At 45.4% G+C, this 15713-nt stretch overlaps 2 protein-coding genes across 4 annotated transcripts in view; one reads left to right on the plus strand and one right to left on the minus strand.

The window, feature by feature from the left end:
- The window catches only part of COL17A1 (collagen type XVII alpha 1 chain), a 36971-nt gene extending 33445 nt beyond the window's left edge, over window positions 1–3526 (plus strand). The window contains 7 exon segments of the mRNA XM_040607066.1: window positions 146–259; window positions 518–670; window positions 1418–1834; window positions 2019–2159; window positions 2760–2822; window positions 3044–3115; window positions 3313–3526. Coding sequence (XP_040463000.1) covers window positions 146–259; window positions 518–670; window positions 1418–1834; window positions 2019–2159; window positions 2760–2822; window positions 3044–3115; window positions 3313–3362 — 1010 coding nt within the window. The 3' untranslated portion in view covers window positions 3363–3526.
- A 2210-nt stretch (window positions 3527–5736) lies between these two features.
- SLK (STE20 like kinase) overlaps window positions 5737–15713 on the minus strand; it is a 51402-nt gene continuing 41425 nt past the window's right edge. For all 3 annotated transcript variants that reach the window (XM_040606054.1, XM_040606055.1, XM_040606053.1), the window contains 4 exons: window positions 14618–14806; window positions 13337–13462; window positions 11622–11735; window positions 5737–11023 (listed from right to left, as the gene is read on the minus strand). In XM_040606054.1, coding sequence (XP_040461988.1) covers window positions 10877–11023; window positions 11622–11735; window positions 13337–13462; window positions 14618–14806 — 576 coding nt within the window. In that variant the 3' untranslated portion in view covers window positions 5737–10876. The remainder of the gene's footprint in view (window positions 11024–11621; window positions 11736–13336; window positions 13463–14617; window positions 14807–15713) is intronic.

Consider the following 15713-nt stretch of genomic DNA (forward strand, 5'->3'; position numbering starts at 1 on the left):
GCACCAGGAAGGCTGCACCAAAAGGTGCTGGGGAGAAGAAAGTGACTTATACTTGGCTGTAGCTGGCATTACCTGTGTTCTCAGGGAAGATTCATCGGGGTTGCGGTGGTTTGGGTGACTCCTTTTCTTCCCTTGTGTCTTACAGACTCTGAATTCAGTGGCCTTGTGGGGCCCCCTGGTCCTGCAGGGCCCCGAGGACCTCCAGGGATCCCTGGATCACCAGGCACCTCTCTGGAGGACATCTCTGCTTATCTACAAAGTAAAGCACTTGTGTTTCTCACAGCTGGCAGGGAGATTCTGTTTGTAGATGCTGGGGGGGACTGAGACTGAGATTTAGCTTATAAGGGGTGTGACTCCCACTGAGAACAAGGTCACTTAAAAAACCCCAAAATACATCAGTATCAGTTGCAAAGGGATGGGAGCTGGGGTTGGAGCCTTTAAAATTTCAGGATCCCCAGACATGTATGATTTCCTTGTCCTCGCTCATGTTGGGAAATAATTCTTGTTTTCTCTCAAGATGTGGGATACTCCTCGCTCTCTGGACTCCAGGGCCCACCTGGCCCTCCTGGCCCTCCAGGACCACCAGGCTTCTCAGGAACTGGCCTCTTGTCCTATGCTGACATCACCCACAGCGATGAGTTCAGGAGCGAGCTGATCCAGTACCTGAAGAGTAAGGGAACACCGTCCACCCTCCCTGCGCACACCCCGAGCCGTGCTTCGCCTGGTGCGGGCTGCTGGCTCTGCCGCAGCTGAGGCCATCGGGAGGCTTCCCCGGCCTGGGGCTGCAGCCACACCTTCCCTCTGCAGCCAGGGCTGTGCAGGACTGCGCTGCACTCCGTAGGCTTGTCTCCTCGCAGTCTGACTGCAAGGCAGAAGTCCCTGTTGTGAGCCAAAAGGGACAGGTGCTGGGCAGTTACAATTGGCCTGTAATGGACAATGAGTCCCTAGTAAGGTCGCCTGCGGAGTTTTGCCATGGGAAAAGCATTTCCTTTGATGCTGAGCCAGCTGTGCTAGCTCTTACACTAGAAAGTCATCCAGGGCAGCCTTTCAAAAACATGGGGATACCCTTTGGGGATTTGGGGAGGCTGGTCACAGAATGATTGTTTTGGCAGAGGTGCTGGAATTGGCCCGAGAGGAGTGCACCCTCCTGCAAAATCACTGGGCGTGTTTCCAAGGTTGGGCACCCAAAACTGTGGGAGAGACGGGAAGGAGGAGGGAGTCATACCATCTGTGGAGATCAGGGGTGACCTATGTGCTTGTGGCCTGAGAAATGGCCCTGGAGGAGGGTTACTGCGACGATTGACGGGACAGAACATCACACCCAGGGCTCCCTTCGGGCAGTAGCACAGGGCCTCTGCCAAGCCTGGGGGACTGGGTACCCCAGTGTCCCTGAAATCCCCCTCCTTGTATTTTGCAGGTGATGAAGTCCGAAGCTACATCTCAGGGCCGCCTGGGCCCCCTGGCCCACGGGGACCACCAGGACCCAAAGGAGATAGTGGCTTGGTGGCTGGATCTGTGTCTTCATCGTACCAAGGGTTACGGACTTCCGAGCGGTTGCATGAAGGATCCCTTGGTGCTGAGGGTTCCCATGGGGGATCACTGGGCACAGGCAGCTCGTATGGCAGCTCCATGAGCAGCATGTCATCGTACAGTGCCTCGATGGGCAGTGATGGCACTTATGATGCCTCCATGGGCAGTGATAGGTCTTTTGATGGATTGCTGACGGAGGAGGAATCGCACAGATCGGCAGGTTCAAGCAGATCCTACAGCAACTCCTTCACTGGTTCCCTGGATTACAATGAGCTGGCGCTCCGTGTGTCAGAGAACCTGCAGAGTGAGTGGCATGCCTGCTTGTCCTGACCCTCCCTGTCCCAGCCCACACCTCCTAACCCCTTACGCCTGGTGCCACTTCCCCCCCCCCCCTTCCTGCTGCCTATTGCTCTCCCTTACACCTTCCTGCCTCAGCATCCAGACAGTTTTCCCAGAGCTCCTTTCAAATGACATGTTTAATTCCTCAGGCCGAGGTATTCTCCAGGACCTGATGTCTTACACTGCACAGGGACCCGCAGGTCCCCCAGGCCCTCCTGGTCCCCCTGGCATCAGCAGGGTTTTTGCAGCCTATGGCAATGTCACCGAGGACCTCATGGACTTCTTTAGAAGTAAGTGACATTGGCTCAGTGTTTGTGGCTCATGCATATGAGATGTCTCCAACCTCTTACAGACCTAGTGATCTTTTCACCTTTGCATGCTGCAAAAATACGGTCAAGATACAAAGCTGGAGGCAGATAGTCTTTCCCTCCTCTTCCTCTCTTTCTGGGGAGGTGCAATCTCATTATTAGGAAGGACATCACGTTTTCCCACTCCTTGTAGGACATTCATCCCAAACCCCGAAGGCCACTGTGCTTGCAGCTCCTGTGGCTCATTTGAACGTAGGTGGGCTGGCACACATAGAGCAATGTAAGACAGCTCCTTGCTCTGTTCTCAGATTCCCCTCCCTGAGCGTGGGCCACCCCGGCCCTGGTGACAGACAGGACACCCAGCGAGGGTGGCGGAGCAGCGCTGGTGAAAGGAGATCGCAGCCTGCTCCTGGGATGTTGTTGGCTACAAAACGTTTTTTAAAAAACTTGCTCTCAGTCTAATCCCATCTAACCTAGAGAAACGTCCTTCCAGTGTGACTCACTGCTTCTCTTCCTAAGCACAAAGCCCTTTGTAACTGGCTTGTTCTGCTCATTCGTCCTCTGCTTCATTTCCCTCTCCAGCATACGGGACCATCCAGGGGCCACCTGGGGAAAAGGGCGAGAGGGGTTATCCCGGACCCAAAGGTAAGGCTTGCCCTACTCTCCCTCTCGAGCCCTGTAACACCCAGGAAGCAGCGGTGACCGCAGAGACAGTCGGCACAGGACTGCTCAAGGTCACCACCTCCCCACGGTGGAGGTGGAGGTGGCACTGTGCAGCAGCCTAGCTTGGTCTTCCTTACCCTGGCCTGTCCCTGTTCACAGACCAGTGATGCTCAAGGAAAAACTTGGTCTTCTCATTCCTTCAGGTGACCCCGGACTGATGGGCCCACCAGGACGCCATGGGCACAGGGGACCAAAAGGAGAGAAAGGGGAGAAAGGTATGAACATCTGCCATCCCCAGGAGAGCAGGGTTTGCCTGTCAGGGAGCGGAGAGTTCCCCAGGCACCAGCCCATCTCTGGGAACTGCTGGAAAACCCACATGGCTCCATTTTTTGTTTGTTTGTTTTGGGTCTTTTGTCTTTTTTACCCGACATGAACTTTTAAAATAATCCTCCTTTTACTTTGTTGTCCCCAGGTGAACAAGTGTATGTTGGCAGAAGAAAGAGAAGAAGCGTTGGGGTTTAAGGAAAGAGGCAGCTCAGTTCTGCACTGGGCAGTGTTCCCAGCAGCCTATAGAGAATTAGCCTGAGTCTTCACTGCCTTAATGCTAAAATGTCCTTGCTGATCAGCTCTAACCATGTAGACTTGATAGTTCGGTGTCACTGCAGAGATTTGAATGGCTCTTTTACGCGCCCAGCATGGCCATAATGTGGGTATTTTGTCCTGTTGCTGATGTTTGGCTTTGCGCCCCCAGTTCCCAGGCTTGTATGTCTTGGGGCTGACAAGGGCTTCCTGCCTCACCCGGTCCAGGCTTGTATTACTCCCAGCTATGTAAGAAACCTGGTTTTTTACAGCTAGCCACCTATCCAGCAAAAAGAAAAAGAGAAAGCAATCCCTCCCCACCAAACACGCAATTTTTCAGAGATCAGGTTCAGCCCGCAGGACAAAAGGCCCTGTAAGAAACCCTGGGACTAAGCTCACAGCGCTGGGATCTCCCCGCCGCAAGCTCCGATGTGCCAGCCCTGAGCGGAGGACACGTTGAGGCAGGTGCTGGTGGTGCTGAGTGGGGCTGTGGCTTGAGGGTCTGCACCGACGTACCCCAACCAGTGACGCGCTGAGCCCAGCCCTGCCCACGTGCAGCTGCTGCAGCGGGGCGAGTGACACAGGCAGCAAGAGCCGGGCTCTGGCTTCTCCCCGTGGCTGCTGGTGGCCCCCGCTGCAGAGCTGTCACACCCCTGGGCTCAGCACCCGCCGCCACCCCAGCCCGTGACTTGCTGTGGGAAGCGATGCCCTCCCAGCTCAGCAGTTCTGCCGTGCTGTAGCGCTCCGCGTGCATTAACGCCAGCTCCTGAGCCCCGCTCCCTGGCCAAACTGTCCCGGGGGGCTGGGGCAGCAGTGGGGTGCAGCACGTGCAAGTGCTTTGCGGGGAGCCTGGGTCACCACGCGCTTTGCGATGTCTGTTTATAGCAGCACAGCGACACGTGACATGCACAGGGACCGAACCGAAGCACTTTTACATGTAATTCGTTGATCTTCTAAAAAATATTTTTTTATTTTTCTTCTTCTTTTTTTTTTTTTAATGGGGGGGGGAAATAATTTTTAATGTAAACAGCCCCATTAAAGTGTGTTTTTCACCCCAGGCTTGCCTGATCAGCATTCTGTTGGTGGGTCGGTACCAGCTGCACTGTGACGTGGCTTTGGTGGCTGTTTTGTGTCTCATCACTGGGATGTGGCCCAAGCAGATGCCAAGCTGGAAGCAGGTGTCAGCGGTTTCCAGTCACCTTAGCAGGAGCCTCTGCACATCGTCCCAGGGTGCCACCACCGTCACCTTCTCCCTGGCAGTGGGGCAGTGAGTGCTGACAGTTTAAGTCCTGTGGCAGCAGCTGGGCGATGGCCGAGCTGCAAGTGCTGCCTGGCAGAGGCCGGTGCTTCGGTGCAGGAGTGCAGCCCCTCACACAGCGCCTGGTCACTGCGCCTGTGACACCACATCAGCTTTATGGTGTTCCTGGGGCCATGCACACACGTGTACATGCACACACACACTGGAGTGCTACTTTAGTTCCAGGTATTGGCCGAAGCAGGTCCGTGGTTCATTTTTAAAGGAAAAAAGCTTGCTTGTTTTCAGTCCAGGTTTAAAATCCCCTCGTCTATTTTTATTTCCAATGTTATCCATGCAAAATGTTGGTGTTCTTCCCACATTGTGGCTGAGGACAGTTTAGAGCAAAGGCCGGCATGAGCCAGGTCAACTTCCCGAGCACAGCACCTTGCAGTGTTTGCCAATAAAGCCTGCATCCCTCTGAGTGGTTTATACTCCCCATCTGGCTCTGCTGAGATGAGACATTTCCTTCTAATTCTCTCTTAAAAACAACAAAAATACTGCACGTTGTTGTATTTAGGTGCAGCAGCTGTATTACCCGATGTCTGAAGTCACCCCCGAACTACTCAGGCCTCCGCCCCATGCTCGCAGGTTGTGTGGTGGGGCAGGACCAGCGGTGGGGAGCAGAGGTCCAAGGCACCGCAGCCCTATAGCAGCTCGGTTTGTTTGTCACCACTGCTCGGGGGGCTCCCCTGCCCAACAGCCACACCTCGTCCCTTCCCCCGTGCCTGAGTGGGAAGGGTGGCTGCCACGAGGGGTCCCAGGGACTGGGTGACAAACTGGAGCTCCTACAACCCCAAGTTATATTCCTGCTGACAGGGCAGGGCAGCCACTGAAAACTGTATTTTCAGGTTTGTGCTAAATCTGCACCCCTGCCCTGGGCTGTTCTAGTCAGGGAGCCACATGTTACACAACGTTAAGTACGTTTTACACTCGGTTATTTTAAAAATGCTGATTTGTCCCATTCACTCAAACATCCCTTCTATTTCATTCAGGTTTTCCATCAACAAAACAGAGGCCATCTCAGCAAACTGTGATTTTATTGTATTTACAGCAGAATTATTACAATATTCTACAGAAAGCCATGAAATCAAATTACTTCTAAAAATAAGACAAAACACCCCCCCACTCCTCCCGTCGTATGGCTGCTACTGCAAGTTCACTTCCGTGAGCTGTACATAGAGACCCTTTGCCAATTGTTCATCCGTCTCATGAGTTTTGGTCGCTTTCTGTAAGGCAAAAATAACCTGGTTTGCGGTTAACACACAACATTCAAGAAACTGCTGGGACAACACAAGGCTGGGGGTGCCTCAGACGTGTGTGCTTCATCACAGAAGAGCACCCTGCCTGGCTTTCTCACAGAACAGGGGGATGGCAGCTCGACATCGCAGATATTTCACTCAACGTGCCTTCCTAGTTTCTGTTCGTTCTGTTATTTTAGGATCGATAAGCAGTAAGAAAGAGGCTTTACCGTCTAGCTTGGTAATTGGGGAAGAGATCTTGGGAGATTGGAGCGTCACTGGGCTCAGCCTCCCCCTTCTGCTTTCAGCACAGTGGAAGCACATGGGCCCTTACTCACAAGCTGGTCTGGAGCATGTTCTTATTTAGGAGGTTGTCCTCTTTCCCTGGCACAGACTGCCCTAATGCCCAGACGTGCAGAAGCAGCTACAGAAATGAAAAAGTGTGAGGGCTGAGGTGAGAGAAAGGGGATGGAGAACAACTAAAAGCTCTGCAAGCAATATAGAGAAACACTGTAAAAGTTCCTTTGTCTTCTCCTTCCCTTTATTTGTTCTCATCTTTTGTAAGACTGAGAAATGACAGGACACACTGGCCTCGGCTCTGCCTGGGAATGAGGAAGGTTAATTCTCTCTGACCTTGCTTTGCATTTGCTGTGAAGATGGCAGAAGTCTGGGAATGGGAAATGTGTGTGGACACACCAACACAAAGAAGCTTCTGAGATCCCGAAGTACAGATTTTGAAGTAAAACAACCAGATTGTAAATGCTAACATAAAAACCAGTTACCTACATAGCGACCATCCTCCCTGCCCTTTCCTCAATACCCATATAGTCACTGTCCTCAAAAACTCGCCCCACTTCCCCATGGCAGATTAACCAAAAAGCAGTAGTTCAGCGGCAACAACTCGCACTGAATTTAATTGCACATTTAAGTCTGTTCCCTGGTTTTCAGCAAAAGATGAGCATTTCTCAGGTCCTAGGAGATGCAGCTACACAGCAGCTCTGACACTCAGGCTACCTAAAAGTGATTTAAGTGCCTGAATTCAAAAGACCTTATTCAAATCTTTCCTACACCAAAGGCATCCTTAAAATACTTGCAAGACAGATACTGTTCCAGGTAGAGAAACACCTTAAACTTCCTATGTGATATTGCTGTCATAAAAGACATCACAGTGTGATGAAAGTAATGGCATTACTGCTTTGCTCTGCTGTCTTAGTTAAGGTACTAAGATTCCTATTTATTAAGGAAAAAAAAATTCAGCAGCATGGAGTTATAATAAAGTCAGTCCTCTGGGACAGAAGAATAATTTTTTTAACCATGAAATTGATTAGATATTGAACACCCATGGATGCAATTTTAGTTTAAAAAGGACGCAGCTCAGAATGAGCGTCAGCATTTTAGAAGTGATGTGAAAAGATCATTTTGCGTGAATGACACGGGTCAGGACAGCGCGGTACTGCCACCTCTGAATTTGAATTCAGGTGTCAATTCAATTGAAGGTTTTCTTTCAGAAGGTGTTAACAAATCAGGATCTATCTAATCAATCATAGCAACCTCAAGCATGCTGTACGTGCTGCTTGTATCCAGCAGAGACAGCACAGTGCTTGGGAAAAGAAACAAATCTGGTTTATGGGAATCAGTATTTCTGCTTCACCAAAGTAAACAGCAAAGCTCCCCTGGGACTCTCCGCTGGGACTCCAGGGGGCCAAGCGCTGAGGCACAGCCTGTTTCTTCCACGGCTGGTAGCCCGTCCCCACAGCCCCGCGCAGGTGAGATGCACAATTTATTCAAGATGCAGAATCTCCTAAGATCGGGGGCAGCAAGGCCACCTGAGGTTGTTGCATCAGCAGAGGACTACAAGATCCTGCAAACAGCCGAGCTCTCCCGACTGTTGGGGTGCTGGCAGAGCCCCTGGCTCCTGTACTTACAAAGCCCTATCCCGAGAAAGCTGACTTAGCACATGCCGAAATTTGCTTTCAGAGCTCAGGAAGAACAAGGTGTGAGGTCTGAATCTGTCAGAGGCCGTGGGCCTGCAGGCAGGGTTTTTTGTGAAAATCAGTTGTAAATACAGGAGGACAACCAATATATTGCACTGCGATTCATGCATTTTATTGCCTTTGTTCATTTTCCTGTGGACAGTATTTATGATGTAGTAGAACGCAAAGGTGAGCAAATACTGATTTGCCGTCAGGATCTTTTGAAGGGCACGTGGGGAAAATGAGGTCTGCCAAACACTGAGTGAGAAAGTACATTATTTTGGTTAAGGAAAATACACCTAACTACCCTGGAGACAGAGCTTCTAACATTTGTTAAAGGGAGGTGACAGTGATAGCAAAGAGATTGGATTTTGTATCTCAGGAGATCCTTCCAGGCCTAGGTGAGACTAATACCATTTTAATTGAATTTTCTGATATTGATAGAATATTGTACACCTTGCGTGTTCTGCAGTAGTTAAAACCAATTTTATCAGTCTAAATGTGTGAGTACCCATGCTGGCTCCTGTCATCCCCAGAAAAACCATTTTCACACTCGCTATCAAGTCTCAGCACAGTTCACAAGCTGCAACTGCGTAACAGTGCTCCACACCCGGAGACCTGACCAAGCACCCGCTAAGGCTTCAGTCACTACATTTGATCCCTCCATCACAGAACTCCCTTACTTATTTGTACGATTTACAATGAGATCAGGTGGCAGGGGCTGGTGTGGAAAGGATCCTCAAAGAAAAGATTTAAAAGACTCAGAGGTAAACGGTACGCCAATGAATATTAGCAAGTTATCACTGCAACTGCCAAAAACGTAAGGCGAAGATTAATGTTTCCCTCTGAGGATGAAGATAGAGATAATGGAGAAGGGGACACCTGCCTGTCCTGTCTACTCCCCGAGTAAAGCACTGAGCCTACTTCATGTGAAATTGCAACCAAATTCTGTTAAATACAAAGATGAAGATTATTTAATGTTATTTTAGTAACAGTCAATTTATGATGGTGGAGCTTAAAAAGTGAACGGCCTTCAAAGCCATTTTTCACCCTCCTGAACAAACGATTTAAAGAACTTTGCCTTCAGCAATAACATTCTACAGATATGGTATGTGAATTTACAACAGTACACAATACACATTTATAGAATAAAATGCCAGAAATTAAGGCTAGCTATTAAAGTAATTATGCTATCAAAACGTTACAAAGTTTAAATTAAAACATGCATTTTTCCAATTATTTTTTTACTGTGCTGTAAATTAAGTGTCTTCATTGAGAAGGTATCTGTTCAGCATTCAAGGATTTCAGCATCCAAGATTTCAACCATACCTGATTAAAGTCCTGTGTTAATTTGAGAGTCCATTCACATGCAGCAATACCGTTCCCATGAAATGAACGTCATGTAATGGTCAACAGTTGCACATTTAATGCAAGCTAGCAGAACAAAACGTTTACGGTTGATACCCAAAGAGACTAGAAAGTCAGGCCTCAAATGACAGAAAGCAAATACTAACACTATTTTACAAATTGAACTCCGACATACCAAAGTACAGTTTATAATACTGCCTTGATATGACTCAAACTCTTAACCACCAAAAAGAGTGCAGTAAAAGTGACCTAATACAGCTGTATTTCCCTACCAGCTACGTAAGAAACGTCAGATTTTTTCCACTGCAGATCAGTCAGGTAAATAACTTACTGTACTTCTATGAACTTGAAAAATAAAAACTGCCTATGTTAGTACGTGGCAACACAAAAGCAAAAATCCCAGCTTCATAAAGTAGTTTGTCTATATATTTAACTTAAATCTTTCTATAAAATAAAATGACTAAAATAAAAAAATCAAATCTAACACTTCTAATCAAAACAGACTTTAGCCATGGTTATTTATAAATATGACCATCCACCTCCACTTTCCTGATGGAGTTTAAATGAACAGGCTTTGGTAAGAACAGAAAAATGGCTCTACCCATTCCAGGTACAGTTAGAGAAACCACGTGCATTTTGCACACCGCTTGCTAAAAAATACATTCTACAGTTTTTCAATTTGTAGAACTAACCACCTGTAATAGCTAAGGAAAATAATAAACTGTGCATTTTAAAGTTAGCATTTCTTTCACCTTTACATATTTTAGTGCAAAATATTTTAGGGTGAGGATTTACAACAAAAATGGCAGTAGCAGCAAGAAATCTTGTTTTGTACAGTAACAACAATGCTAAGGAGTTTTGTTTTTTTAAATGACAAAACACAAGCCTGTTGTCAGGATTAGCATATCTATGTGTTTCAGGCACTGTATTAATTAAACTAGCACCCCATTTCATTATGGAACTAATGGACAAAATGTGTCATGGAGATCAGCTCAGTTTAATTTATGCCAGAGGCTTCTTTTTAAAGAAGTTGCGAAGGCTTTTGCTTTTACCAATCTTGTTTAAACATAAGGGCTTGGTTTTTCTGATTATTGGCATGTTCTGAGTGATTAGTTTCAGTCCTTGCTCTGAAGACACTGCTCAGCATTACAAAATTTTAAACCTCTCACGGCAGCTTCAGTTGTGGAATTCTTCTGTGGAGAAATCAGACACCTAAAACCACAGTAGCAGAACTAATATGATACTGTTTAAATGTTCACGTGAGAAACCATTTTTTTGTGATCAGAAGGAGTATAATTAATATTTTAGGCTTAAAGTCAAAACCATAGATAACGTCCTTTTTGAGACGGAGATAAAACCCCCACTTATTCTTGAAACAGCCGAAGGACATAACATTACCATTATACACCAACAGTTCTTTTCTTCCATTCAGAGAAGTAAAGAAACTGATCATGACACTGATTGTCTCCACTGAAAACAAAAAGCGCTAGGTCCTTTGATGTACACGGCAGATTAAGTCAGGTTAGACAATGAGGATGGAGAATTCCAAATAAGAAAAAAAGCCTACAACAGTTCCCAGAGTTACGACCCAGTGGAGTGAAGGCTGGGGATTGGATAGAATTTGGAAATCCGGCTTTGTGTTGAAGGGTTAAGGCATTCAGATTCTCCAGTCATTTTAAAGAAAACTTCCTGTTCCTGCATTTTTCTGGCAAATTCTTCTTCCAGCATCTAAACCCAAGATCAGAATGTCATAGGATTACAAGGCAAAGTACAAGAAACCCAACACGCTGGTGACATACTGTCTGCCGCAACATTGTAACTTCACACACCATCACAAAAAAAAAATAATCACCCAGCAATTATGAAATTGCAAGACAACCACCACATGCATGCTCAGAATATAATATGCCTGTAGGATACTCTCGGAACTGCGTGAAAATCTAGTACTCTCCGTTTTAAAATAAAATATAAAACAACTTCCACCACCGTCTATCTGTTATTTAGCACTCAATTTCTGTAGTAACAAACTGGCTTCAAAATACAATCTTAAAAGCAGATTCACCTCCAGTTATGAAGTTTTATATGCAAAGATGCACATGTGCTCCAAAAGGCAACACGGTTAAGAGGCTCATAACATGCAAGCCTTTTTTGTTGCACATGCCCTTTGCTCAGCTTTCACAGTTTTTTTAACATCTTTTATTACTCAGTGAACTACAGCAGCTCTGTACAGCAGCTCGATTCTCCTACTCTGCGATGCTTTTTGTATAGTCTGTATTTGCCAGGTTCAACTCTTGATTATTTGCTGATTCATAAATGGGTGATTTACCTTTTTCCTTGGTCTCAATTTCTCCCTCCATTCCTTCAGTTCTTGGCTGTGCTCTTCATCTAGCTCTTTTAGCTTCTGAGTCTCATGCTCAACCAGTAGATGGCATTTTTCATTCTTAAAACAAGATAAAGATAATCCCTATGTAAAACTAATTCAGATTAGGCAACACAACATTTGTACAGTGACATATGTTGTCCTAATTCTTTTTAATTAGCTTATTCTGTGTAAATAGTGATGTGAATAATTACAAGATAAAAGTACATTACGAGGCTGCATTATCAAAAGCTGATCTTTCCATCAGAACCAATTAAGAGAAGAAATACTTGTAAATCCAAATATACTGTTGAGTATCATTAAGGCAGCAGCTGACACTGTTACTCAAAACTGTTTCACTGCCTAATAATACTTTTTGAGGTCACACAGTATTTCTGCTTTGCTTTCTGAAGACAGTTTGTATAATTTATTAAACTCGATTACATTACGAAGGAGGTTGTTTTTTGGAAATATTTCAATGCTTTGTGCCAAGGAGCTGAGACTAACAAATGTGCTTAGAGACAGAGAAATGCGCTTGCAGGAGCAGCCTCAGAATCGCCCTATAAAAAGGAAAAGGATAATCAAACCTCACATCGGCTTCACATTCCTCTCAGAAAGGTTCACAGGCACCTGCCTAACTTTGAGGACTTTTGAAGCATGGTAAGAAAACAAAAATAAGTATTTGGCTACATCAAATGTTTGATTTTTTGAGCAGTTGGTGATGGCAGTCTCTGAACTCCACATTCTTGTTTCCAGGGTTCCAGTCCCAGCTGGGTCTGACGCAGAGTACAAAACCACAGGAACAACAACAAAAAAAAATAATAAAAAAAAAATGACAAGCCCTTGGCTAGACCTGGGTGCAGCTAGGGACCAATTTTTCTTGATGAAGCTCAGAGTAGCCCTAATCTGCTCAATTTTACTTGAGCTGAAACTCTCACAAGGCTCCCACGGTACTTGGGGATTTACTCAGGCGTATTAGCAGCACAGTCAGGGACTGTTTGCGCAGGACGTACGAAAGTGTGTAGAGTAGAACTAGCTTCATTGGCCACTGGAAGATTTCTTTACACAGAGGTTATCAGCAGGTGATCATTTAATGCTTTAAAACTGCCTTGTGTCCCTGGAACAGGGAAAAGCCGATTGAACAGAAAAGGAGATCTGGCCGCTGATATATGGCAGCAACTTTTACAAAATGCGTACCAAAAGAGACAAAACAAGTTCCTTACTGCAAGAAGAGAATTCCTTCCAAGTACCTTCCAGAAGCTGACGTACAAATGGCAGCCTGCACTTTGTAAAAGCCATCTCATTCCGTGCACTGCTACAAACATCTTGTGGGTAATGCTTGGTGCTGCCTACCTCTACCTCTGTTCTGGTTAATGACATTTCAGCAAAACCAGGTTACGAGGAAATGCTGCCTACAGAAAATAGCACTGGGAACTTGACAGATATTCTAGAAGTGATTATTTGCTTCTGGTTCATGCTCTTCTTGCATTTAAAATGTTTTCTCATTACTTTATGTAAGTGTATGAATCTGGTTAAGCAGTATGCTGCAAGCCCTTGGAAGCCAAGTTAAAAACCCATACATTAATCTGTAAAAATGAAGGAAAAGATGTTTCTGCTTTGCCTGCATCTGTTATTGACCTGTCTTCCCACTGAATGCTGATTTAGTATCACCTATTTTTAACCTGTAACTGATGCAGTTCTCTGATGTTTGCTTCACACTGCAACTGAAGGTCCCGCATTTGGTTTTCGTGTTTCTGATGCTGAGCCAGTCTCTCGTTCTTCTGTCTCTTTTCTTCTTGAACAGCAAACTAAAATTAAAAATAAGAAGATGGTTTATATTGTGCCTCTAGATACAACATTTTGAGTCAAAACCCTGTATGTAACTGAACACATACAGCATAACTGAAAAGAATGGGTCTTAAAGATTTAAACAATAACTGTGTTTTCTTTATTCTTTCTTGTTGAGAATTCTTGCAAAGGGAATGCCCTCACAGTTTTGTCTATCGTTCCATTTCTCTGTCTGCACTCTAATTTTTCCTTAAAACACAACAGATTTCACTTCCAGACTCCTGAAATTATCTCCCTCTGAAGCTAAGTGACACAGCAGTGCTGCTGCAAGTGTCAGTTAAGGCTGGTGTTACACAGCTACGGGAGGCTATTTTCCAGATTTGTCATCCTTCCAGTGCTCACCATACAAAACCATGATTTGGGACTTACATGCATCAGTAGAAAGCAGACTTCTAAACCTCTTCACAACATTCCCTTTTAGAGAATGAGTGAGTACCTACAGTTTTAGTTCTAAAGCTCACAAAAATCAAGTATTCTTAAAAATATTTCACAGAATCACAGAACAGTTGAGGCTGGAAGGAACAATGAAGATCAGCCCCTCTGCTCAGAGCAAGGTCAGTTACAGCAGGTTGCACAGGACTGTGTCCAGTTGAGTTCTAAGTACCTCCACAACCTCTCTGGGGGACCTGTTCCAGTGTCTGACTATCTTCACACTACAAAAGTGTTTCCTTATGTTTAAGTTGGATTTTCTGTATTTTACTTGTGCCCACTGGCTCTCATCCTGTCACCTGGCTCCACCTTCTCTACTCCCTCCCGCTGGGTACTTATACGCATGACTAAGATCCTCCTGAGCCTTCTCTCCTCCAGGCTGAGGCACTCCAGGTATCCCAAACACCTATAGCAAGCCCCACCGGTCCCTCAGTCATCAAGGCCCTTCGTGGGACTCACTCCAGTAAACCCATGTCTGTTCCCAGTATTGGGAAGCCCAGCACTGAACCCGGTGCTCCAGATGAGTCTCACCAGTGCAGGGGGGAAGGATGGCCTCCTCTGACCTCACCCAGTGCATCAACCCAGTTTTGTACCGTCTGTGAACTTACTGAGAGTGCACTCTATCCCAGCCTCACATTTATATGACATTGAGTATTTACACTATTAAAACTGTTTTAATTAATTACCTGCTTAATTTTTTCACGATCTTGATCAGGAGAGGCTAACGAATTGATTCTTAAACTTTTCTTAAACATAGCCATTCGAGTCTTTGCTTCACTTCGCTGGATTTTAGGCAGTCTCGCTCTTTCCTGCGTTTGCTTGTTCTTTAACTCCTCGATAAGGCGTTGATTATATCTCTGCATTTGTTCTGTTTCCTAAAATGTTAACCAAATGGAAATGTTAGAGTAACTATTCTGTTAGATTATTTGCATCTCATTTCATCAGTACACATCCTGTTTGATTCAGCCTCTTTCAACAGCAACCAGTCCCAGCCCTAGCGGTATCAATGGAGAGGAGGCGGGGTCTTCCACTTATTCCAGAGAGCTCTGGATCATGCCCAACCCACATGAAATTCTCTAATGCCCTATAGAATACAAATACACATGTATTTTACCAGTGGTTGTTCAATTCTTGATTTGCATTTTTAATAGTCTATGTTATTCAAAGGGAGAAACTTTTGCGGAACTCAGCTTCCACTACTGCAGTTGTGAAGGGTCAGTTTGTTGCAAAAGCTGGTGAAAGCAACAGCCATTATGGGGATAAACCAAACCACACAAAACCAAGGCTGCTCATGCTCTGATCACCAAAGAGATCCTATAATATCTCTCTATTTGGTTTACATCTTCAAAAATCAAACTACTCTGTTTACTGTATTCTATAAAAACCAAAATGCCTTGTGGAAAATAAGCATTGTCATCCGGGCTTTTATAGGATTTAGCTATGAAGAGACACTTGTTAGCTACTTGCCCAAAAGCTAATCCAGTTCATTCTGTTCATTTAATTCCAGGATGATTTACTAATGAGTAAATTTGTTTAAACACAAGCCAAAACTAGTTTTGGTGTATAAGCAGAATTTGTTTTTTTTAATAGGTTGTTTTAAAATTTTTAAAAGGTTGATGTTGTGGTTGGATGGGGTTTTTTTAAGAATCAGAAGGGAAAAATATGTCCAACATACTACTAAGTTGTTAAAGACTATTAATTCTTTTTTTTATTATTATTTCAACAGAACATACACAGCTTCAAAATACCTGTGTGGGTCTTGGCTGTGCAAGCAAACAGCTA

The sequence above is a fragment of the Falco naumanni genome, chromosome 9, assembly GCF_017639655.2.
Source record: "Falco naumanni isolate bFalNau1 chromosome 9, bFalNau1.pat, whole genome shotgun sequence".
Taxonomy (NCBI): Eukaryota; Metazoa; Chordata; class Aves; order Falconiformes; family Falconidae; genus Falco; species Falco naumanni.